Source organism: Oncorhynchus mykiss, chromosome 19 (genome assembly GCF_013265735.2).
Source record: "Oncorhynchus mykiss isolate Arlee chromosome 19, USDA_OmykA_1.1, whole genome shotgun sequence".
NCBI lineage: Eukaryota > Metazoa > Chordata > Actinopteri > Salmoniformes > Salmonidae > Oncorhynchus > Oncorhynchus mykiss.
The window spans coordinates 43,695,007-43,719,503 of NC_048583.1; the positions used below are offsets into that span (position 1 = coordinate 43,695,007).

A 24,497-nucleotide genomic window follows, 5' to 3' on the forward strand; every position below is an offset into this window, starting at 1 on the left:
ATGTGCTCTTCTTCGAACCCTGGCAACCTTAGTTTTGTTGCATTGGTAGGAAGAAAGTTTCTGACAACTTTAGCTATCTCTTCAAGAAGTCAGTATCATAGACATATGGTCGGTATTCCGTTTTCTACAATATAAATACAGGCAGAACCCTTTAAAATCGTTTTGACAGTTTACTCATTGATTTTACCACACAGGCCACGCCTTATTTACGTATACTGTGGATGCATTGGCCAACGATTTTACCCCGAGCCCTGATTGGTTGCTTTTGCGTAGGTTTCCCTCAGAACTGCAAGACGCTGATATTGCATTACAGTGTAGCAAAATGGCGGCTGTCATTCAGAACCCACTAAAAGCGTAAGTAATTTTGACAAATTGATAAAATTCTATTTTGTTACTTTGTTGCCAATACTTAAATTAAAATGATCCGTCTTTTCAAGCAAGTACAAGATGCGTGCAAATTAGAAATAATGCTGTCTTAGCATTTTGTGTATGTCTACTTGCATAATGTGCCACTGCTTTCACCAAAGTAGCACCTACTTAGTTTTTTATTAGACATTTCGGCTTATGATTTACAGTATTCTAGCTATAATATTGGTTATGATATGCGAATGATATATGAATTACACATTAGGCCTATAGCCTAAACCTGCTAATTTATTGACTCCCCATCCAGAGACGCTTTGACCGATACTTTTAATCCTACTTCAAAATTAAGCACAAAAGTGTTTCAACATGCATTGCGCTGTGACGAGAACGAATAAAATACAATATTACATTAATGTTGGATATTTACGTAATAACATTGACATTCCGATTCAGAGAGTCGTTTATAGTTGGTGTGAATTGTCGACATATCAACTTTGGCGCTGAGCGCAGATGTTGTCAGGTCCAGGACCCGGTAGAGCAAGGGAGGAGGAATTTTACATTTGCATGCCTTTCCTTCCGAAAGCGAAGTGACAGCAACGTGAGCCCCGGAATTTCAGTTGGAGATAGTAGGCCTATGTATTTTGTAACGCCAGTGCCATAATTTCAGTTTTATGCTACGCTCTGTGTGCAGGCACCACTTTATGAGTCTCTACAGTGTTTGTCCATGACTCCATATATGTTTTGTTGTATTTTTATTTAACTAGGCAAGTCAGTTGAGAACAAATTCTTATTTACAATGACGGTCTAACCCGGACGACGCTGGGCCAATCACGACTGGTTGTGATACAGCCTGGAATCGAACCAGGGTCTGTAGTGACGCCTCTAGCACTGAGATGCAGTGCATTAGACCGCTGCACCACTCGGGAGCCCTTTAACATTGTATCTAACATTCTTTTGTCATAAAATATATATTCATCCCATTGAAGTTGAGAAAAAACTATTGTCAATTTAATAGTTTCAAAGCAAGTTTGTATGTATTGAGTGGTATTGGCAACGCCTGTATGTCCATGTCTTTGAGAAAATGTACAAGACCTACCAGTAGGCCATTTCTTTGTTGCTATCCATGTTTGGACACTGACAGACTGCTGTAGTGCAGCAGGACAGTTTAGGTATAACCAGACCTTTTGAAATGTGCAGTACAGATGGTGAGACTGTCTGGAGGTGAAGAATGAGGGCTATAACTTGACAGTGCCTTTTTTAAATGGAGGAGTGGTGCAGATTAACCTGGTCCAGGATCCTGTGCCAATTTATCAGGATGCTATGGCAGATGTCAGTAGTGTAGAGAAAAGATGTTGGTTGGATGGGCCTCGAAAAATTTGCTATGGGGCAAAGATACAATTTGGCTGTTTTTAAAGCTGATTTCCTGCAATTCTACACATTTTGCCATGAGGCTGAGCATTTTTTTAAAGCTAAACTGTAGGTGTGTTGACTGTCATAAAGGCACTGGATTATAAGCTGTCTTGTTTGCTAAATTAACAAATAATGTAGGCAGTGGCATGGTGCATATAGCCATAGAAACACAGTGACATATACCTCAATGCGGTCATATTTGTGGCTTATTGGGGGGTGTGGCTTTCAGTTAATTTTGGCCAACCATCCTATGAGAGTGAATGCCATTCCAGTTAATCTGAATGTCATTCCAGTGCACTGCTCTGAATTCTGAGGTTGTTTGCATTTTTAGGTAAAAAGACTAATGTCCCATTTGGAACAAGTAGAGAGAGCATATCTGCTCAATCTGATTGGGTGGGCCCAGGCCCACCTGTGCCTACGCTGCTGGACAGAAGACCCATCTGCCCCTCAGTAGAAGTACCCTGGCACCCCCATGGGCCCTACAGGATCAAGGGAGTGTGCTCCTCGCCTATACCCTCCATTTACGTATGATTGCCATTGTTATTATACATTCATGACTGCATAAATGAGAGGGAATAGCTCTACCACTGACAAGCATAAAGGGATAGTCTTGTTTCATAATTTCATGGCTGTGGTTCCCAGTTGGCACAATGTAGCCTAGTTTGAGCATGTGCCATTTTTTAAAATACATTTTGCTGGACTAATTTCCTCTAAACCACTTTATCCTTGCATCCAACAAGATCAACCTACACATTCTATTGTGCCTGAAGCTGCTGCTTCTTCATCTCATAGAGAGGTTTTAACATTCAAATGTGGAATGTCTCCTCGCTATAAGCTATGCTTAATGAAGTGTTTCAATCTGCTATAATTAGCCACATGTCATTTTTCAGATTATAATTAGTCACACTTGACACTAATTGGATGTTGCTCATGTGGACCAGTTTGACAATTTTGTATCAAGAGTATTCTCATTTGAGATTAGGCAAATTTAATTAGGGAGTCTTGTTGGCTTTGTTATAGAGAAGGATGTGGTGGGTGTACCTTAAGTGTTGCTCCTCCCACACTGTGTGTGTGTTAATTCCTGTATGCATGAGAGGGAGATATAGGGTGAGAAGAAGAGATGAGAAGGGCCTCTACAAGCTACTGATAAAATGGAGCATAAATATTGAATATAAATATTGAGCCTGTGTGTGCACAGTGTGTTATCTTAAAGGATGACTCAGTGAACTGGCTATCTTAGCTATAGGGTCAACGTGTTCGATAGGAAGTCTTGTATGACACTATGCCATTACTCTGCGGTTGGCTTTGAGTGAGTCATGCTGTATGTGTATTGGTACTGCAGTGAGGTGTAGGCCTATCGTCTGGTTTTCCTCTAGCCCTCATCCTGGCTCTGTTGTGCTGATGGTTGTAATCAAGGGCCTGTTGTCAGGATGCAGTCTCTCTCTAGACCCTCCCCTCTTTCTATGCTGCAGCTCTGGTTTCCTGTAAAGCTGACATGTACCTACAAAACCCAAGACATTTGCCTCAACAGATCTCAAAAGGCAGAAGTTGGTGGAGGAAATGGTTATTCTGAAAAATATGTATTGTATTGCCCTTTTTCAGCCTGTTGGAAAATGTATGGCTATAAGAGTATCAAGGTCTAGACAACAACATTGTAACTCCAACACTGTAACTCCAGCCCTCATAAGCCCTAAACTATACTGAACAAAAATATAAATGCAACAATTTCAACGATTTTACTGAGTTATAGTTCATAAAAGGAAATTAGTAAATTGGAATAAATTCATTAGAGAGCCTTAGGACCATGCCTCAGGACTACCTGGCCTGATGACTCCTTGCTGTCCCCAGTCCACCTGGTTGTGCTGCTGCTCCAGTTTAAACTGTTCTGCCTGCTGCTATGGAACACTGACCTGTTCACTGGACGTGCTACCTTGTCCCAGACCTGCTGTTTTCAACTCTCTAGACAGCAGGAGCGGTAGAGATACTCTGAATGATTGGCTATGAAAAGCCAACTGACATTTACTCCTAAGGTGCTGATCTGATTATTATTATTTGACCCTGCTGGTCATCTATGAACATTTGAACATCTTGGCCATGTTTTGTTATAGTCTCCACCCGGCACAGCCAGAAGAGGACTGGCCACCCCTCATAGCCTGGTTCCTCTCTAAGTTTCTTCCTAGGTTCCGGCCTTTCTAGGGAGTTTTTCCTAGCCACAGTGGTTCTACACCTGCTTTGCTTTCTGTTTGGGGTTTTAGGCTGGGTTTCTGTACAGCACTTTGTAACATCAGCTGATGTAAGAAGGGCTTTATAAATACATTTGATTGATTGATTGATTGATTGATTAATCAATCCCTATTCTATGGATTTCACATGACTGGGCAGGGGCACAGCCATAGGTGGGCATAGGCCCTCCCACTGTGGAACCAGGCCCGGCCAATCAGAATGGGTTTTTCCCCACAAAAGGGCTTTATTACTGAGCTGTCCGGGTGGTTGGTCTCAGACGATCCCGCAGGTGAAGAAGACAGATGTGGAGGTCCTGGGCTGGCGTGGTTACACGTGGTCTGTGGTTGTAAGGCCGGTTGGACTTACTGCCAAATTCTCTAAAAGGACGGAGGCGGCTTATGGTAGAGAAATTAACATTACATTCTCTGGCAACAGCTCTGGTGGACATTACTGCAGTCAGCATGCCAATTCCACACTCCCTCAACTTGAGACATCTGTGGCATTGTGTTGTGTGGCAAAACTGCATATTTTAGAATGGCCTTTTATTGTCCCCAGCACAAGGTGCATCTGTGTAATTATCATGCTGTTTAATCAGCTTCTCGATATGCCACACTTGTCAGGTGGATGGATTATCTTGGCAAAGGAGAAATGCACACTAACAGGGATGTAAACAAATGCGTGCACAAAATTTGAGAGAAAAAGCTTTTTGTGCATATGGAAAATTTCTGCAAACTTTTATTTCAGCTCATGAAACTTGGGACCAACACTTTTTATATATATATATATATGTATGTGTATGTGTATATATGTATGTATTTTTTTTCTAGGGGGAGGATCAGCTTTAATATTGTGGATAGATTGTTGCTGCCATCAATGTAATTGTCAGAAACGTCCCTTTTTCAGGACCCTGTCTTTCAAAGATAATTCGTAAAAAATCCAAATAACTTCACAGATCTTCATTCAAGGATTTAAACACTGTTTTCCATGCTTGTTCAATGAACCATAAACAATTAATGAACATGCACCTGTGGAACGATCGTTAAGACACTAACTGTTTACAGACGGTAGGCAATTAAGGTCACAGTTATGAAAATCTAGGACACTAAAGAGGCCTTTCTACTGACTCTGGAAAAACACCAAAAGAAAGATGCCCAGTGTCCCTGTTCATCTGCGTGAACGTGCCTTAGGCATGCTGCAACGAGGCATGAGGACTGCAGATGTGGCCAGGGCAATAAATTGCCAAGTCCGTACTGTGAGACGCATAAGAAAGCTCTACAGGGAGAACGGACGGACAGCTGATCATCCTCAAAGTGGCAGACCAAGTGTAACAACACCTGCACATGATTGGTACATCCGAACATCACACTTGTGGGACAGGTGCAGGATGGCAACAACAACTGCCCGACTTACACCAGGAACGCACAATTGCTCCATCAGTGCTCAGACTGTTCGCAATAGGCTGAGAGAGGCTGGACTGAGGGCTTGTAGGCCTGGTTGTAAGGCAGGTCCTCGCCAGACATCACCGGCAACAACATCGCCTATGGGCACAAACCCACCGTCGCTGGACCAGACAGGACTGGCAAAAAGTGCTCTTCACTGACGAGTCGAGGTTTTGTCTCACCGGGAATGATGGTCTGATTCGCGTTTATCATCGAAGGAATGAACGTTACACCGATGCCTGTACTCTGGAGCGGGATCGATTTGGAGGTGGAGGGTCCCACATGGTCTGAAGACATCCTCCTCCCTCATGTGGTACCCTTCCTGCAGGCTCATCCTGACATGAACCTCCAGCTTGACAATGCCACCAGCCATACCACTCATTCTGTGTGTGATTCCCTGCAAGACAGCATTGTCAGTGTTCTGCCATGGCCAGCGAAGAGCCCGGATCTTAATCCTATTGAGCACGTCTGGGACCTGTTGGATCGGAGGGTGAGTGCTAGGGCCATTACCCCCCAAAAATGTCCGGGAACTTGCCGGTGCCTTGGTGAAAGAGTGGGGTAACATCTCACAGCAAGAACTGGCAAATCTGTGCAGTTTATGAGGAGGAGATGCACTGTAGTACTTAATGACTGTTACTTTTGACCCCCCTTTGTTCAGGGACACATTATTCAATTTCTGTTAGTCGCACGTCTGTGGAACTTGTTCAGTTTATGTCTCAGTTTTTGAATCTTATGTTCATACAAATATTTACACATGTTAAGTTTGCTAAAATTAAATGCAGTTGACAGTGAGAGAACATTTCTTTTTTCGCGTTTACATTTTTTTGAGATGACATGTTTCTATATATATATATATATATATATATATATATATATATATATATATATATATATATATATATATATATATATATACACACACACACACAGTGGGGCAAAAAAGTATTTAGTCAGCCACCAATTGTGCAAGTTCTCCCACTTAAAAAGATGAGAGAGGCCTGTAATTTTCATCATAGGTACATTTCAACTATGACAGACAAAATGAGAAAAAAAATCCAGAAAATCACATTTGTAGGATTTTTAATGAATTTATTTGCAAATGATGGTGTTAAATAAGTATTTGGTCACCTACAAACAAGCAAGATTTCTGGCTCTCACAGACCTGTAACTTCTTCTTTAAGAGGCTCCTCTGTCCTCCACTCGTTACCTGTATTAATGGCACCTGTTTGAACTTGTTATCAGTATAAAGGACACCTGTCCACAACCTCAAACAGTCACACTCCAAACTCCACTATGGCCAAGACCAAAGAGCTGTAACACACTACGCCGCCAGGGACTCAAATCCTGCAGTGCCAGACGTGTCCAGAAGAAGATTGGGAGAATGTCTTATGGTCAGATGAAACCAAAATATAACTTTTTGGTAAAAACTCAACTCGTTGTGTTTGGAGGACAAAGAATGCTGAGGTGCATCCAAAGAACACCATACCTACTGTGAAGCATGGGGGTGGAAACATCATGCTTTGGGGCTGTTTTTCTGCAAAGGGACCAGGACGACTGATCCATGTAAAGGAAAGAATGAATGGGGCCATGTATCGTGAGATTTTGAGTGAAAACCTCCTTCCATCTGCAAGGGCATTGAAGATGAAACGTGGCTGGGTCTGTCAGCATGACAATGATCCCAAACACACTGCCCGGGCAACGAAGGAGTGGCTTCGTAAGAAGCATTTCAAGGTCCTGGAGTGGCCTAGCAAATCTTTGGAGGGAGTTGAAAATCCGTGTTGCCCAGCAACAGCCCCAAAACATCACTGCTCTAGAGGAGATCTGCATGGAGGAATGGGCCAAAATACCAGCAACAGTGTGTGGAAACCTTGTGAAGACCTTGTTAGACCTCTGTCATTACCAACAAAGGGTATATAACAAAGTATTGAGATAAACTTTTGTTATTGACCAAATACTTATTTTCCACCATAAAATTGCAAATAAATAAATTAAAAATCCTACAATGTGATTTTCTGGATTTTTTTCCCTCATTTTGTCTGTCATAGTTGAAGTGTACTTATGATGAAAATTACAGGCCTCTCATCTTTTTAAGTGGGAGAACATGCACAATTGGTGGCTGACCAAATACTTTTTTGCCCCACTGTACATACATACATACATACATACATATACACACTTTAAAAACATATATATATATATACTCGATCAAATCAAATATACCTTTATTATTCATCACAGACCCTACCACCCCTTCCCCAATTGGAGTAAACTAATAAACAATAACACTTAGGCTTCTACCTTCAGTTTATACATACTTTACGGACACAATCCATTTTACAATAGTGATATTTTGTTTGTTTTTAGTCCTTCCTCGATTTCTGATGTCCATCCAGTTTTATTTCTATTTGTAACTGTGCTATTTTGCAACATTTCTGAACCTATATACATTTTACAGACCCCGTATGTTTTACATTGGTTATCTTGTTGTTATTAGTTCCCACCCTTCAGCTCCATTCAACCCCGCCCATCTATCTCTTAACAGCATCCATTTTGGATTTCTATTTGCCGTATATTTTTTTGTGCTGTGATTTGATGCTTCACAAAAAGCCCTTAACCTTTCTATTCTCATAGCTTCTACAGATTGTAAATTAAAGATAAACATTTTTGCTAAAATAATGATTATATTATTGATCAATTTGAGTATGACTTTTCAAATCACCCAGTATTGCTATCTGCAGTATTAGTTCTATGTAAATGTTGCAATTCTTCAGCCATTCCTGGACCTGTGACCAAAAATGAGCTACGTATGGACAGTACCAAAATGAATGATCAAATGACTCTGCCTCCTCGCAGCAAAATCTGCAGAGCTGGGAAGATTGTATCCCCCATATACTGTATATAACATTCTATTGGTTGCAATAATTTTGTATAATAATTTACATTTAAAAAAATGAAGTTTTGAATCCTGCTTCGTTTTGCTTGTCAGTTCATAAACCATGTGCCATGGAATCGGTACATCGCAAATCTCTTCCCAACTATTTTGCAATGTTTTGGTCCTTAAATGAAATTTGTATATATTTTTATTTATCACAATTTTCTTTAACAACTTTTGGTCTTTAATGCAGGGCCGACAGACAAGTTCTTTACTTTTTCCCCCTTCCACTTGCCTCTTCCATTTTTGTGGTAATGCTGCAATTAATTGGTGATCATTTTGGGTAGAGCAGACATTTCCATATGTCTGTGTTAGCTGCACGTGTGACAACTCCACCAGTCCTGTTTATGATATAATTTACAAAAATGCTACCTTTTTTAAATGTTTTTTTTGTTGAATAATACTTATTTAAAAAAAAATCAATTAATATATTTGAGTTTAACCACAATATTTGCTGTATTATTTGTTCTGTCTTTTGAGGTGGATTAAACTGAAATTGCAACCAACTTTCTAAGGCTTGTTTAAAAAATAACAATATTTTGGAAATGATTTAGTTTTCAGAAAACCGAAAGTGAGCAGTTGTAATCTGAATATAGGGAAAAAAAGGCCATTCTTGAACATGGGGTGATACATTCTTACTAATTTACAAGAGAAGTATAACTTTTGTATGATTGAAGCCTTTAGTGAGTAATTTAAGAATTTCTGCCCTCTGAATTCATACTCGTTATATAAGTAGGCCTTTTTAGTTTTGTCTGGCTTGCCATTCCAAATAAAATTGAATATTTTTTGTTCATATAATTTAAAACGTGTGTCACTAGGTGTAGGCAAAACCATAAGCAAATAGGTAAACTGTGATATGACTAAAGATCAGGGGGATTTTTCCACGAATAGACAGGTATTTTCCTTTCCATGGTAGCAAGATCTAATCTATTTTTGCTAACTTTCTATAAAAATGTATTGGAGTGAGAACATTTCTTTTTTTCGGGATATGTATACCGAGTATGTTCACATCCCCGTCAGACCAATTTATTGGTAAACTACACGGTAATGTAAAAGTAGCATTTTTCAGTGATCCAATGCGTAATATAGTACTTATCATTATACTTATCATAATTTGGTTTTAATCCAGAGAGGTTAGCAAAAGTATGTAGATACTTTATGAGGTTGTGGAGGGATGCTAATTGTGGTTTTAAAAGAAAACATGAATCATCAGTGTACAATGACACCATTGTTTTTAAGCCACGGATTTCTAATCCCTTAGTATTATTGTTGGATCTAATTTTAACAGCTAACATTTCGATGGCAATAATAAATAGATATGCCGATAGTGGACAACCTTGTTTTACTCCTCTTGACAGTCTGAAACCTTCTGAGATGTAGCCATTATTTACAATTTTACACCTAGGGTTATCATACATAACCCAAAATCGAAATATTCTAGGCATTTTATATATAAACTCCAGTTGTACTTTATCAAAAACCTTTTCAAAATCAGCTATGAAAACCAGGCCTGGTTTCCCCGATACGTCATAGTATTCTATTGTTTCCAGTACTTGTCTTATATGATCTCCAATGTATTATCCATGTAAAAAGTGGTCTGATTAGGATGGATAATATCTGACAATACCTTGTTAATTCTATGCGCCAAGCATTTAGCTAGAATTTTTGCATCATAACACTGACCTATATCACTAGCCACTTTAAACAATGCTACCTTATATAATGTTACTTACCCTACATTATTCATCTCATATGCATACGTGTATACTGTACTCTATATCATCGACTGCATCCTTATGTAATACATGTATCACTTGCCACTTTAACTATGCCACTTTGTTTACATACTCATCTCATATGTATATACTGTACTCGATACCATCTACTGTATCTTGCCTATGCTGCCCTGTACCATCACTCATTCATATATCCTTATGTACATATTCTTTATCCCCTTACACTGTGTATAAGACAGTAGTTTTGGAATTGTTAGTTAGATTACTTGTTGGTTATTACTGCATTGTCGGAACTAGAAGCACAAGCATTTCGCTACACTCGCATTAACATCTGCTAACCATGTGTATGTGACAAATAAAATTGGATTTGATTTGACCTGTATGAGGCCTCCAATTGTTTAAATGGACTGGATCTTTAAATATACACTTGGATTCTGTTTCAGTAATAATGATATCAGACCTTCTTGTTGCATTTTATATAGGAGTGGTTAAAACATGCTAATAATGGTCCTCTGAGTATATCAAAAAGCAGTTTGGTATATTTCCACTGGTATGCCATCCAGCCCTGGAGTTTTCCCACACTTAAAGGCTTTAATTGCATCAAAACATTCCTCCTCTGTAATTTGGCCTTCACAGAGTCTTTCTGTACAGATGTTAATTTTACATTATTAATAGGAAAGAAATCCATACAATTAGCTTCGGTTAGTGGAGATGGAGGAGCCTGAAACAAAAACATATTCTTAAAGTACTTTACTTCCTCTTTCAAAATATAATTCTGTGAATCTTGTGTGACTCCATCATTTGTAACAAGTTTCAATACATTTTTTTGGTAGCATTTCTATGTTGAAGACTGAAAATAATTTGGTGCATTTTTTCCCCCATATTCCATGGGACTAACACATGTTTACATGTTGTGTTTTTATATTTTTGCTCAGTATAAAACTCTAGGGGTTCCTCAAATGTAGTGTAAAAATAAATGGAATTAATGTTCTGAATTAGGCTTCTGCAGATCACTTGGCTTGCCTGGCCTCATGGAAACTGAGTTATCATTCTCTATTATGCAAAATGTGTGTTCATCTAATGCTCAAACTAAGGACTGGGCACAGACATGCGACGCCCAGACTGTTGACAGGAGCACACTGATAGAGGAGGCCCCAGCAGCCACATTTTTTTGTTGTTGTTTCCCCCTCACTCACATCTGTAAGATGATGTGTGTTTTTGAACTAGGCTTTCCCTTACTGTAGCTAAGTCACAACAGTGTCTGTGTCTGGTTAGCTCTGCTATGTATTTTTACCGTTGGAACAACCTTCCAACCACTTCAATGTCACACAAAGGTGCTAAATAACGGACAGTGGGGGAAAAAACGTATGTGAGTATGAGCGGCGCCTCTCTCACCTCTTGTGCTCTCAGACGCTGAGGCTCGTCACTCATGATGAGTGTTGGAGATGTCTCTCACCTAGGCTGCTGCATCTGCTGCTCAGGGCCAGTGCACTAGTAGGATGAAAGACATGCAGCAGCCTTTGAGACAGACAGTTGACACCTCATAACAGAGGGAGCTTTTAACATGACTTTCGCGGCTTGTTTGTTTTCTATCCATCTGGATGTTTTTGGTCAGATGCTGAAGCTCGACTGAAGTGATCTAGGTTCAGCATTTAGATTCACATGACATGATGGTAGTTTAAGGCCTAAATGTTCTTTAAGTAGGTTAGTAGCCTAATGACTGTATTGTTCAACAGTTACATGTGTTGTAGCTGTTTATGGCATACAATCCTGAAGTGCTATGACATATTAGTCATTTCTGGTCCCAGGAACGTGGTGCTTTAGTTTGGGCAGGCATAATAGTCATCATTATTATCAGTAGTCTAGTCTTGAGGTTTATTTAAAATGTAATAAACTCTGTCACTCACTGCTCAATCACCTTTTCAGATGGATTATTTTATATTAAACCCTCAAGCGAGCGCTTACCAGTTGGCCACTCTGCATGTGCATAAACCCCAGTTTGTGATTTGTTCCTGTAAGAATTCCTGTGTTGCTCAGAGGCTAGTTTTAGAACCTTTAGAAATGTCATTGCTCTATGAAATTTCCACGAGGCAAAGAATAACATTGGCAGTATTATCTAGCCTACTATTCACTGTCTTTGTTGGTTTATAACACGAGGAAGGAAAACAATGCAGCCTGCTAGTTACCGTGCTATCCTTTCTGATGGTTTGTCTTTAACCTCTCTCTCTGAGCTTCATGCTCTCTGTCTCTCTTGTGCTCTCCCCTTCTTTCTCTCCCTTTCTCTCCCTTTTCCCTCCTTATTGCCTTGTGTACCTGGAACTGTTTACTCTTCACAACCACACTGACATGCAGCCTCATTCCAAGAATCCTCAAACACTGTGGCTTTGTCTTACCGCAGTGCCTTCCTCTATGTGAGGGAAAACATTCCAAGCATGTCTGTTTATCTGTTGGAAGTTGTCTAATCAGAGCGTTAGGGAGAAAGAAAGGATAGATTTGTAGGACAAGGAGGAGAGAGAGAAAGCGGATTTGGCCTTCTTTGCCCGGCCCAAGCGTGCCAATGCCTCCTCTTCTCACAGACCTCCGTATCTCTAATTGAGGCTGGGAGAGCTACGATTATAGCGCCTCATTAAGTGTGTCTTTTCAAAATGGCTGCTTGTGCGTATTGTAATCGAGAACATGTGGTGAAAATGTATTATGGGTAGGCTATACCAGTGGCGGGCCCAACTAGGTAGAACTTTACACAGGCATATGTTGCTGCCTTTTGTGTAAGATTCAGCATTTATCCTCATCTTTGATGTAGTCAAATTAAAACCTGTCTGTGTGCTAGCGGCTCTGCTGAGATTAATTAAGCAGACTAATTACCATATGAGCTGTGTGGCAGGGACTGAAGGTTTGAATGTGAAATATCCTCCTTTCACAGCAAATATTAACATTGATACCCTAAGGGGCTGCCAAACTATCACCGGCATTGGAAAAAATCTCCACAAACTATAAGATCATTGAGATAATGTTAGCAGTAGTAGTGTCTGTAAATCTTTATATGTTAGACATGAGAATCTTTGAACACATTCTATATTGTGATACCCTCGCCCAGCACATCATCTTCCTCATTAATTCATCACCCTAAATAGAAACCAAGGCTCACTACTGTGTAGAATCAGTCATGTCCCAGCGACCCAGAGGTCATGATCAAATCAACTGTATTTATAAAGCCCATTTTACATCCACACATGTCTAAGTGCTTATACAGAAACTCAGCCTAAACCCCCAAACAGCAAGCAATACAGATGTTGAAGCACAGTGGCTAGGGAAAAACTCCCTACAAAGGCAGGAGCCTAGGAAGAAACCTAGAGAGGAAGCAGGCTTTGAGGGGTGGCCAGTCCTCTTCTGGCTGTGCCGGGTGGAGATTATAAGAGTATATGGCTGTTAAGGCCATATTTTTCTTCCAGATGATGAAAGGAAAGGCCAGGGATCATCAACTAGATTCAGCGGCAGGCCAATTATTATTATTTTTTCTATTGAGCGGATGGTCAGGGGGTCGGAACGTAATTACAAATCATTTGTAGACTGCGAATTGACCGCAAGAAGCCCAAACAGATATAATATTTATCTAAAACATAATAATTTCAAACCTCACTTGGAGCTGATTTTCTGGTGTTTTACAGTCTTGAAATGAATGAAAGTGCAAAAAATATATATATATCAGAACTTGATGGGCCAATTTGGGCTACGGGCCACCAGTTGGGGAACCCTGGGCTAGGCTATATGAAAGTCACGCCAGTCTCCGCAAAGAGCAATGTAAGCATCACACAGACAACATTCATCTTAGTCACTTTGTTTGTCCATGGTAGAGCCACTCCAATCAGCGGTTGAAGATCCTGGGAATAGTGTTTGTTTGATTATTTGATTGACCCTGGTGATTAACATGATTTAAAAGCTGACTGTAATCATCATTGCATTTCTGCTGGTCGCTAGGGAACGGCCCATGACCCGCCATCCCTGATTGTATGCCGACAGAGCAGTACAGAGGATGAAGAGGTGAAAATATGCTTCCAGAATGTAGCCAATACCAACCCTATAATGTTTTACATGGTGTATAATCTGTCAGATCAGGAAAACCTTTATTCATTTATTTTATTGAAACTTTTATTTAACTAGGCAAGTCAGTTAAGAACAAATTCTTATTTACAATGACGGCCTATACAAACTCATCTTATAGTTTTGTTTGGGGCTGGGTTTAGGTCTACATGGCTTAATGTACAGTATATGACAGTCAAATGGAAACTTCTCTTCCCCTGAAGAACATGCGGTCTGTAGGGATATTTCTAGTGGTCCATGGTGGTCAGTGAGTCATGGCTGAAATGAATTGTCTGGTTAGCCACTAATCTGGTATTTTGGCCTATTTCAGTGTCTATAACAGCCACATAACCAAATGCATGTCTGTGCCAACCACATGTGGTGTTGACCTCTGTCTGAATTGTCTCCCTGCTGCAGGTTGGGTGACCAGTTCTACAAAGAGGCCATTGAGCAGTGCCGCAGCTACAATGCCCGCCTGTGTGCCGAGCGCAGCGTGCGCCTGCCCTTCCTGGACTCGCAGACTGGTGTGGCACAGAACAACTGCTACATCTGGATGGAGCGCCACCACCGCAGCCCTGGTGGGTAGAGAAGCACTACTCTGTTGGTTGGGAGTTATGATGGCTGGCTCTGTGGTTTACTAAAGGGCAATTCCACGCGCCAACAGTGTTGCTGAGACTCAGATTTTTCACTTTGAAATGTATGTCAAATAAAAACAATGATTGCGGTTTATGCTGTCATTCTCTTACCAAACTTTGCATCTGCAATGTGTTTTTGTTAAATGTTCAGTTGAAATTGTTCAAAGTAGTCATTTTGCATACTACAGTTGTATGGTTTGTTTAACTTTGCAATCATTGGTTTTTGTTTGACATATATTTTTTAAAGGGAAAAATCAGAGTCTCGGCATCACTCTTTTAGCATGGAATTGCCTTAAAACTATCATTTTTTTCGTTCATCAATCTACACACAATAACCCATAATGACAAAGCAAAAACAGGTTTGTAGAAATGTTTTCAAATGTATAAAAATTCAAAACTGAAATATCACTTTTACATAAGTATTCAGACCCTTTACTAGGTTGAAGCACCTTTGGTAGCGATTACAGCCTCAAGTCTTCTTGGGTATGACGCTACAAGCTTGGCACACCTGTATTTAGGGAGTTTCTCCCATTCTTCTCCGCATATTCTCTCAAGCTCTGTCAGATTTGATGGTGAGCGTTGCTGCTCAACTGTTTTCAGGTCTCTCCAGATATGTTGGATTGGGTTCAAATCCGGGCTCTGGCTGGGCCACTCAAGGACATTCAGAGACTTGTCCCGAAGCCAATCCTGCATTGTCTAGGCTGTGTGCTTATGGTCGTTGTCCTGTTGGAAGGTGAACCTCCGCCCCAGTCTGAGGTCCTGAGCACTCTGGAGAAGCTTTTCATCAAGGATCTCTCTATACTATGCTCTGTTCATCTTTCCATTGATCCTGACTAGTCTCCCAGTCCCTGCCGCTTAAAAACGTGTCCCCCCAAGGCATAATGCTGCCACCACCATGCTTCACTGTAGGGATTGTGCCAGGTTTCCTCCAGACGTGGCTCTTGGCATTCAGGCCAATGATCATGATCTGAGAGTCCTTTCGGTGCCTTTTGGCAAACTGCAAGATGGCTGTCATGTGCCTTTTACTGAGGAGTGTCTTCCGTCTAGCCTCTCTACCATAAACGCCTGATTGGTGGAGTGCTGCAGAGATGGTTGTCCTTCTGGAAGGTTCTCCCATCTACCCCAGAGGAAGTCTGGGGCTCTGTCAGTGTGACCATCAGGTTATTGGTCACCTCTCTGACCAAGGCCCTTCTCCCCTGATTGCTCAGTTTGGCTGGGCGGCCGGCCAGCTCTTGGAAGGGTATTAGTGGTTCCAAACTTCTTCCATTGAAGAATGATGGAGGCCACTGTGTTATTGGGGACCTTCAATGCTGCAGATATGTTTTGGTAGCCTTCCCCAGATCTGTGCCTCGACACAATCCTGTCTCGGGAGTTCTAAAGACAATTCCTTAGACCTCATGTCTTGATTTTTGCTCTGACATGCACTGTCAACTGTTAGACCTTATATAGACAGGTGCCTTTCCAAATCATATCCAATCAATTTAATTTACGACAGGTGGACTCCAATCAAGTTGTAGAAACATCTCAAGGACGATCAATTTCGTGTCTCATAGCAAAGGGTCTGAATACCTACAGTACCAGTCAAAATCTCTATAGACAAATACTGGCAATAGAGTGACCTTACTGAAGAGCTCAGTTACTTTCAACGTTGCACCGTCATAGGATGCCACCTTTCCAAGAAGTCAGTTTGTCAAATTTCTGCCCTGCTAGAGCTGCCCCGGTCAACTGTAAGTGCTGTTATTGTAAAGTGGAAAACGTCTAGCAGCAACAACAGCTCAGCTACGAAGTGGTAGGCCTCACAAGCTCACAGAACGGGTCCTCCGACTGTTAAAGCGCGTACAAATCGTCAGTCCTTGTTTGCAACACTCACTACCGAGTTCCAAACTGCTTCTAGAAGCAACGTCAGCAAAATAACAGTTAGTCGGGAGCTTCATGAAATGGGTTTCCATGGCCGAGCAGCCGCACACATGCCTAACACACCATGCGCAATGCTGGAGTGGTGTAAACCTCAGCACCATTGGACTCTGGAGCAGTGGAAACGCGTTCTCTGGAGTGATGAATCACACTTCACCATCTGGCAGTCCGATGGACAAATCTGAGTTTGGTGGTTGCCAGGAGAACCTTACCTGCACCAATGCATAGTGCCAACTGTAAAGTTTGGTGGAGGAGGAATAATGGTCTGGGGCTGTTTTTCATGGTTAGGGCCAGGTCCCTTAGTTCCAGTGAAGGGAAATGTTAACACTACAGCATACAGCATACTTTATGGCAACAGTTTGGGGAAGGCCATTTCCTGTTTCAGCAGGACAATGCCCCATGCACAAAGCGAGGTCCATACTGACATGGTTTGTCGAGATTGGTGTGGAAGAACTTGACTGCCCTGCACAGAGCCATGACCTCAACCCCATCAAACACCTTTGGGATGATTTGGAACAGTGACTGCGAGCCAGGCCTAATCGCCCAACATCAGTGCCCGACCTCACTAATGCGTGTGGCTGAATGGAAGCAAGTCCCCGCAGCAATGTTCCAACATCTAGTGGAAAGCCTTCCCAGAAGAGCAGAGGCTGTTATAGCAGCAAAGGGAGGAACCAACTCCATATTAATACCCATGATTTTGGAATGAGATGTTATACGAGAAGTTCTATGTCCATATACTTTTGATCATGTAGTGTATATCAGTTGCATAGCCTCATCTCCTCTAATCTGCATTGGATGCGCTCAAATGTTTGGGAGGCTACTGTGTGCATTTCATCAAAACACTTGCAGTCAAACAACAAATAATACTGCACACCTCTGATTCTTTTCCTGTGTTTGGTCTGGACTGCGTTCTCACCTGCAGCAAACCATGGTACGAATGGAATCAGACAGACACCATAGACGATATCCGATATTTTACTTGCCAAAAAAAACAACACCGTTAACCGATATAAAAATAAATTGCGGCCTTTTAAGCATTCTAATACAGTTAAATAGTTAACACACACACATGGACGCAGCGGTCCAAGGCACTGCATCTCAGTGCAAGAAGCGTAACAGTCCCTGGTTCGAATCCAGGCTCTATCACATCCGGACGTGACTGGGAGTCCCATCTGGCGGAGCACAATTGGCCCAGCGTTGTCTGGACCGTCATTGTAAATAAGAATTTGTTCTTAACTGACTTACCTAGTTAAATAAAGTGACAATTATGGTCAGTAAAGAAAACTTTAAGCACCTCTCTGAATTAAAAAAAACGTGTCAGTACTTTGCCCCTTGGTAACCAGTGCACTTCTGTGTGTTGTAAAAGCGTTACATGGTCGAGAGTTCAGGGGACTTGCTTTAACAAAGATAACCATTTTCATTGTAATGTCCAAAATGTCTTTCAAGCTGTCAGGCATTCCCTTGGCAACAAGAGGCTCTCGTGGATGCTGCAGTGACCCAAGTGGCGTCGGGAGCAACTTGCGCGCACGTTACCACTCCACTATGTCTACCTGTCATGGCTTTTGCGCCATCATTACAGATACCAACACATCTTGACCACCAAAGTCCATTTGATATCACAAAGCTGTCCAGTACTTTAAAAATATCCTCTCCTGTTGTCCTGATTTCCAGTGGTTTGCAGAAGAGGATGTCTTCCTTAATTGACCCCCCATAAACATAACGGACATATACCAGGAGCTGTGCCAGGCCCGCCACTTCTGTTGACTCATCCAGCTGTAATGCATAGAATTCACCCGCATGTATGCAAAGCAGTAATTGTTTCAAAACATCTTCTGCCATGTCACTGATGCGTTGTGAAACAGTGTTGTTTGATGAATGCATTGTCTGTATAGTTTTTTTTGGGGCCTTTTACCTAAGCATTGTCCCAGCCATAAGGAAGAATTAAGTCCTCCACAATAGTATGGGACTTGCCTGTCCTAGCCACTCGGTAGCTCACCATATAAGGCACTTCTAGCCCCTTCGTATTAATGGTATCTGTTGCTTTTATACATGTCTTAATACTCGAAAGTCATCTTAATTCTAAAAAAGCTCCTGTGGCTTATTTTTCAAATTGGCATGTTTTGTTTCTAAATGTCTGTGCAAGAGTGAAGGTTTTATTGAGTTGTGAGATAGTTATTTTGCACATATAACACACTGGCCGAGGAAAGGCACTACTCCCAATATAAGTGAACCCCTTCGATGGTCCAACGTCCCTGTCTGTTGTTCAGTGCTTTCCCAGGTAAGGGGGCAGTAGCTCTTCGGCTGCATCCGATTCACAACTGTCAGTGTCCATGCTAGCTGGGTTAACAACAACATGTAGAATTACTGATGCTGGCATTGGATGTGCTCGTGGAAGCAGAACAACTTGTGTCGTCGACAGGTGTGGTACTGCTGGTAGTAGCAGTACTACTAGTAGAGCTGGTATGTGTGTCTATTGACCCAGGCCTTTACTCTTTTTTTTAACCATTTATCAATTTTCAAGCAAACGGTATGAGCAACAGCTATGTTTGGTTACATACGGACCTTTAGTGGAATTCCCGCAAGAGAGTAACGGTTAGTGTGAGTGAATGTTCATTATTTGACTAGGCTAACTTTATTTGACATTGTGTTGTTATTTCGCTGAACATTAAATGGTTTAATTTTATTTTTGGCAGTGAAACGAGGCTACTCAGGCGAGAGAGAAACTCACCCAAATGTATAGCCCTATTGGAAAATATAAATGGACTGTTTGAAAATGTGAAGATTATTATTTTTTTTTTAATGTGAATCACATTTTTATTTGGCGTACCCCTGACGGCATTGCGCGTACCCCAGTTTGGGAATACCTCATCTAAGTGATTGATAGTTCAGCAGTCATAAAAGTATGCCTTATTCACAATTGGAATATTTTATTAAAGGAAGGTAATGTGAAGCAGTAATGGGGACTTTGTTTTATTCTGTGTTACAGCATTCATCCCACATAATGCACAAAGCATTTCATGTTTAAAAATATTACATTGAAACCGAAATCTGTGATTTCTTTTTTTTATAATCGAACCGAAACGACCCCAAAAAGCATCGAGTCTCAGACATGGTTTTGGAAAATGTAAAGTATTTTTTGTTTTAATATGGTATTTGAATATAGAATGTGTTTTATTTGTTCTACCAGTTATCAAGATATTTTTCACGTTTTAAAAAATAAAGCCCAGTGGTTATTTTATGACTAGCTTTTTTTGGGTGTATATTGTTTTGCTGTGGTATCGTTTCGGTATCGGGTATTGTTTTGGTATTGAGTATCAACTCATGATATTAAACCTGGAATCATATCGAAGTAAAAAAATGTGGTATCGTGACAACCCTAGTTAGAAGAGAGAGAGCCAGGGGTATTCACTAACTACCATATGCTAGCTACTCTGAGGGCTCATTCACACCGAAGCCCATCACCAATGTGTCTGCACATGTTGACTTTCAACTCTCCACAACTAGACAGCCTCTCCCCCTTGGAGCTGCAGGCTAAAAATAGAGCAGGCAGCCTGCAGCAAGGAGCTGATTCTGCATGCAGCCCGAGTCTCCCTCTACCACCGCCAGTCAGACAGCCAGCAACTTACTCTGGCTTGCTGCAATGCTAGCTACCTCTGCCCAGCTACAGGAGAAGGCCCTCTCTCAGTGGAGAGTCTGTAGACACCAGGCAGAACCAGCTAGTGCTCCTCTACTGGGCACGATCACATTCACTGGTATGTTGCACAGTGTTAGTGACAGGCAGAGCAGAGTGAGCATCAGTGAAAACAATACAATAGGAAGTGTGAGTGAAACAATGGCTGGGTTTCATTCCCTCTCTCTCGCTCTCTCCCAAACCATACATAACACATCACTCTTCCAACAAGTCCCTTGCAAATAACTTGGAAGACAGTTTGAGCAAATCCACGAGAAGAACAATACAAAATTAAGTATTATTATTCATCACAACAGGATTATGATAGCTATTCCAGAACTCTTTTTGAGAACCATCATTTTTTTGAAAATGCAAAAGAGAATTGAGCCGCTCTAACTTTGGCGTGAATAGGCTATTCAGTAGTCTACACTATACAGTACCAGCCAAAAGTTTGGACACACCTACTCATTCAAGGGTTTTTCTTTTTAAAATGTTCTACATTGTAGAATAAGAGTGAATACATCAAAACAATGACCAAGCACATATGAAATCATGTAGTAACCAAAAAAGTAGTAACCAAAGTGTAGCCACACTTTGCCTTGATGACAGCTTTGCACACTCTTGGCATTCTCTCAACCAGCTTCATGAGGAATGCTTTTCCAACGGTCTTGAAGGAGTTCCAACATATGCTGAGCACTTGTTGGCTGCTTTTCCTTCACTCTGCAGTCCAACTCATTGAGGTTGGGTGTTTGAAGAGGCCAGGTCATCTGATGCAGCACTCCATCACTCTCATTCTCGGTCAAATAGCACTTACACAGCCTGGAGGTGTGTTTTGGGTCATCAAATGATAGTCCCAATAAGTGCAAACCAGATGGGATATCTCTGCAGAATGCTGTGGTAACCGTACTGGTTAAGTGTGCCTTGAATTCTAAATAAAATCACTGACAGTGTCACCAGCAAAGCACCACCACACCACCTCCTCCATGCTTTACGGTGGGAACCACACACGCGGAGATCATCCGTTCACCAATGGTGAAAATTATGGTTAGTAAAATGAGGTATTTCCGATGTAAATTTTATTATACATTTGCAAAAATGTCTAAAACCTGTTTTCACTTATGTCATTATGTATGTATGTAGATTGATGTGGAAATTATTTTCTTTAATCCATTTTAGAATAAGGCTGTAATGTAACAAAATGTCAAATGGAAGGGGTCTGAATACTTTACGAGTACACTGTATACACCTGTGTAAGGATATTTTTAGGGTCAGTAAGCAACACATTATGTATCTGGGTGGGGGGCATTGAGACGTGAGAGGTGTTTTCTTTAGTTCCTGTCTCTGTCTGTCTTTAGCACTTTGAGGTTGTAATGAAAAGTTCTTAATAGTTGAATGTATTATTATTATAGGGGTGGCTGCAGGTCAGATGTATACATACCCTGCCCGCTGCTGGAGGAAGAAGAGACGGCTGCACGCCTCCATGGACCCTCGTCTACGCCTCTGTGGCCTACAGCTAGGTAATAGAAATACCAGTTTACTCCCACCCCACCCCCCAAAAGTCCAGTGTCTCTCTCTGCCACGTCTCATCACCCACTCTTTTGTCTTATTACTTATGATCTGGGATCATCTAACTGAAAGCACATAATTTAATTTCAGTGTGGAAATCAAACAGACTGCTAGTCACTTTTTATCAAATGAAAAGTGCTCTGTTCAGTAACCGAGTAAACTTTTTTTGTGAGAACAAGAACATGTAACAAATGGTTGCCTGCTGGGAGGAGATGGACAGGAATCACAAGACGACATTTAATAAATGTTATGAAATGGAGTTTGTCACTGCTCCTCACTTACAATCCTGACCATTTACTCACTCACTCTATCACCCGCTTCCATTTATTTTTAGTAGGGATGCACAATATATCAGTGAACATATCGGAATCGGACGATATTAGCTAAAATTGCAAACATTGGTGTTGGCCGATGTCTAGTTTAACACCAATATTAAAATCCGATGTCAAAGCTACCGTGCATACCTATATTTTTATTGATTTTTTTTAATTTCACCTTTATTTAACCAGGTAGGCTAGTTGAGAACAAGTTCTCATTTGCAACTGCGACCTGGCCGATAAAACTATAAATATATAGATAAAGCATAGCAGTGTGAACAGACAACACAGAGTTACACATGGAGTAAACAATTAACAAGTCAATAACACAGTAGAAAAAAAGAGTCTATATACATTATGTGCAAAAGGCATAACGTAGGTACAGGACGTAATGACTCCATTTTGCGCTACACGTGTAACACAGCATTCCTAACCTAGCCCACAATGTGCTGTGTGGATCGAGCAGTCAGCAAGTCGAGCAGTCATTTGAAAGAGTAAGTAAATTTCAGCGAGACAACTCAAAGGCCAAATCCATTAAAGCCAAGATAATGGAATTCATTGCCCTTGACAAGCAACCGTTCTCAGTCGTGGGTGATGTTGGCTTTCGCCGACTGGTCAAGCACCGGTACACACTACCAAGTGTGCTATTTTTCAGATGTTGCCCTACCGGAGTTACACAGTAATAGTGTCACTGCTATTAGCTTCACAACATACATACTATGGAACACTGTTTGGGTCTTTGCGTGTCAAAAAATATACAGTAGCACTGTCAAAGCTGTACAAAAATGTCTGCAAACAAGTGAACACCGGCCACGAACGATGTGTTTACAATAACGCGTTGGTAATAAAGCATAATTTGTTTGACCTCAACTTCTGGGTTCATGAGCTTTAGCTTGGTACCTAGCTAGCAACAATACAACCAGCCTGAAAACAATGACCAGTAGAAACTGCAGTCATTTTCATTATTCTTATCAATGATTTAGGAATCCTTGTAAGTATTAGCAAGGTTGCCACTTGTTGTTTGCCTATTGAAAATTACCTCCAGTTCATGAAAATAAATAGGTAGCCAGCTAAACAACCCTGTTTCCCAAAGCTAACGTTATAAGCAGCCAGCTAGCTTCATCTGGCTAGTGAGGCTCGACCGGACCAGGTTATGTGTAATGAAGCTCAGTTCTTATTTGATTAATGCTGGTCGTACCCATCTATGTGAAGGTAGCCACAATTAGGATTAGCCACAATAGTGGACTTTGCGGTCCTCTGCTTCACAGTTGGGATGGTGTTCTTCGGCTTGCAAGCCTCCCCCTTCTTCCTCCAAACATAACAATGGTCATTATGGCCAAACAGTTGTATTTTTGTTTCATCAGACCAGAGGACATTTCTCCAAAAGTACGATCTTTGTCCCCATGTGCAGTTGCAAACCGTAGTCTGGCTTTTTGATGGCGGTTTTGGAGCAGTGGCTTCTTCCTTGCTGAGCGGCCTTTCAGGTTATGTCGATATAGGACTCGTTTAACTGTGGATATAGATACTTTTGTGAAGACGCTGGAGGAAACAGGTACAAGGTCCTTTGCTGTTGTTCTGGGATTGATTTTCACTTTTCGCACCAAAATACATTCATCTCTAGGAGACAGAACGCTTCTCCTTCCTGAGCGGAATGACGGCTGCGTGGTCCCATGGTGTTTATACTTGCATACTATTGTTTGTACAGATGAACATGGTACCTTCAGGCGTTTGGTAATTGCTCCCAAGGATGAGCCAGACTTGTGGAGGTCTACAATGTATTTTCTGAGGTCTTGGCTGATTTTTTTTTAGATTTTCCCATGATGTCAAGCAAAGAGGCACTGAGTTTGAAGGTAGGCCTTGAAATACATCCATAGGTACACCTCCAATTGACTGAAATGATGTCAATTAGCCTATCAGAAGCTTATAAAGCCATGACATCATTTTCTAGAATTTCCCAAGCTCTTTAAACATAGTGTATGTAAACTTCTGACTCACTGGAATTGTGATAGAGTGAATTATAAGTGAAATAATCTGTCTGTAAACAATTGTTGGAAAAATTACTTTTGTCATGCACAAAGTGTCCAAACCGACTTGCCAAAACTGTAGTTTGTTAACAAGAAATGTGTGGAGTGGTTGAAAAACGAGTTTTAATTACTAAGAAAAATGGAACAATTAAATGTTAGTTGTTTAATAAAGGAAAAATATCTGATGT

The 24,497-nt window shown here is 41.1% G+C and overlaps 1 protein-coding gene across 2 annotated transcripts in view; it reads left to right on the top strand.

Annotated features, from left to right (window-relative positions):
- The first annotated feature begins 215 nt into the window (after positions 1-215).
- The window catches only part of LOC110498362 (zinc finger protein DPF3), a 40,187-nt gene continuing 15,905 nt past the window's right edge, over positions 216-24,497 (top strand). Inside the window, exons 1-3 of one of the 2 annotated variants that reach the window (XM_036954885.1) lie at positions 216-354; positions 14,601-14,761; positions 21,812-21,919. In XM_036954885.1, the coding sequence (XP_036810780.1) occupies positions 323-354; positions 14,601-14,761; positions 21,812-21,919 (301 nt within the window). In that variant the 5' untranslated portion in view covers positions 216-322. Of the gene's footprint in view, positions 355-2,118; positions 2,302-14,600; positions 14,762-21,811; positions 21,920-24,497 lie in introns of those variants that run through there. The other variant, XM_036954884.1, reaches the window with a different exon arrangement.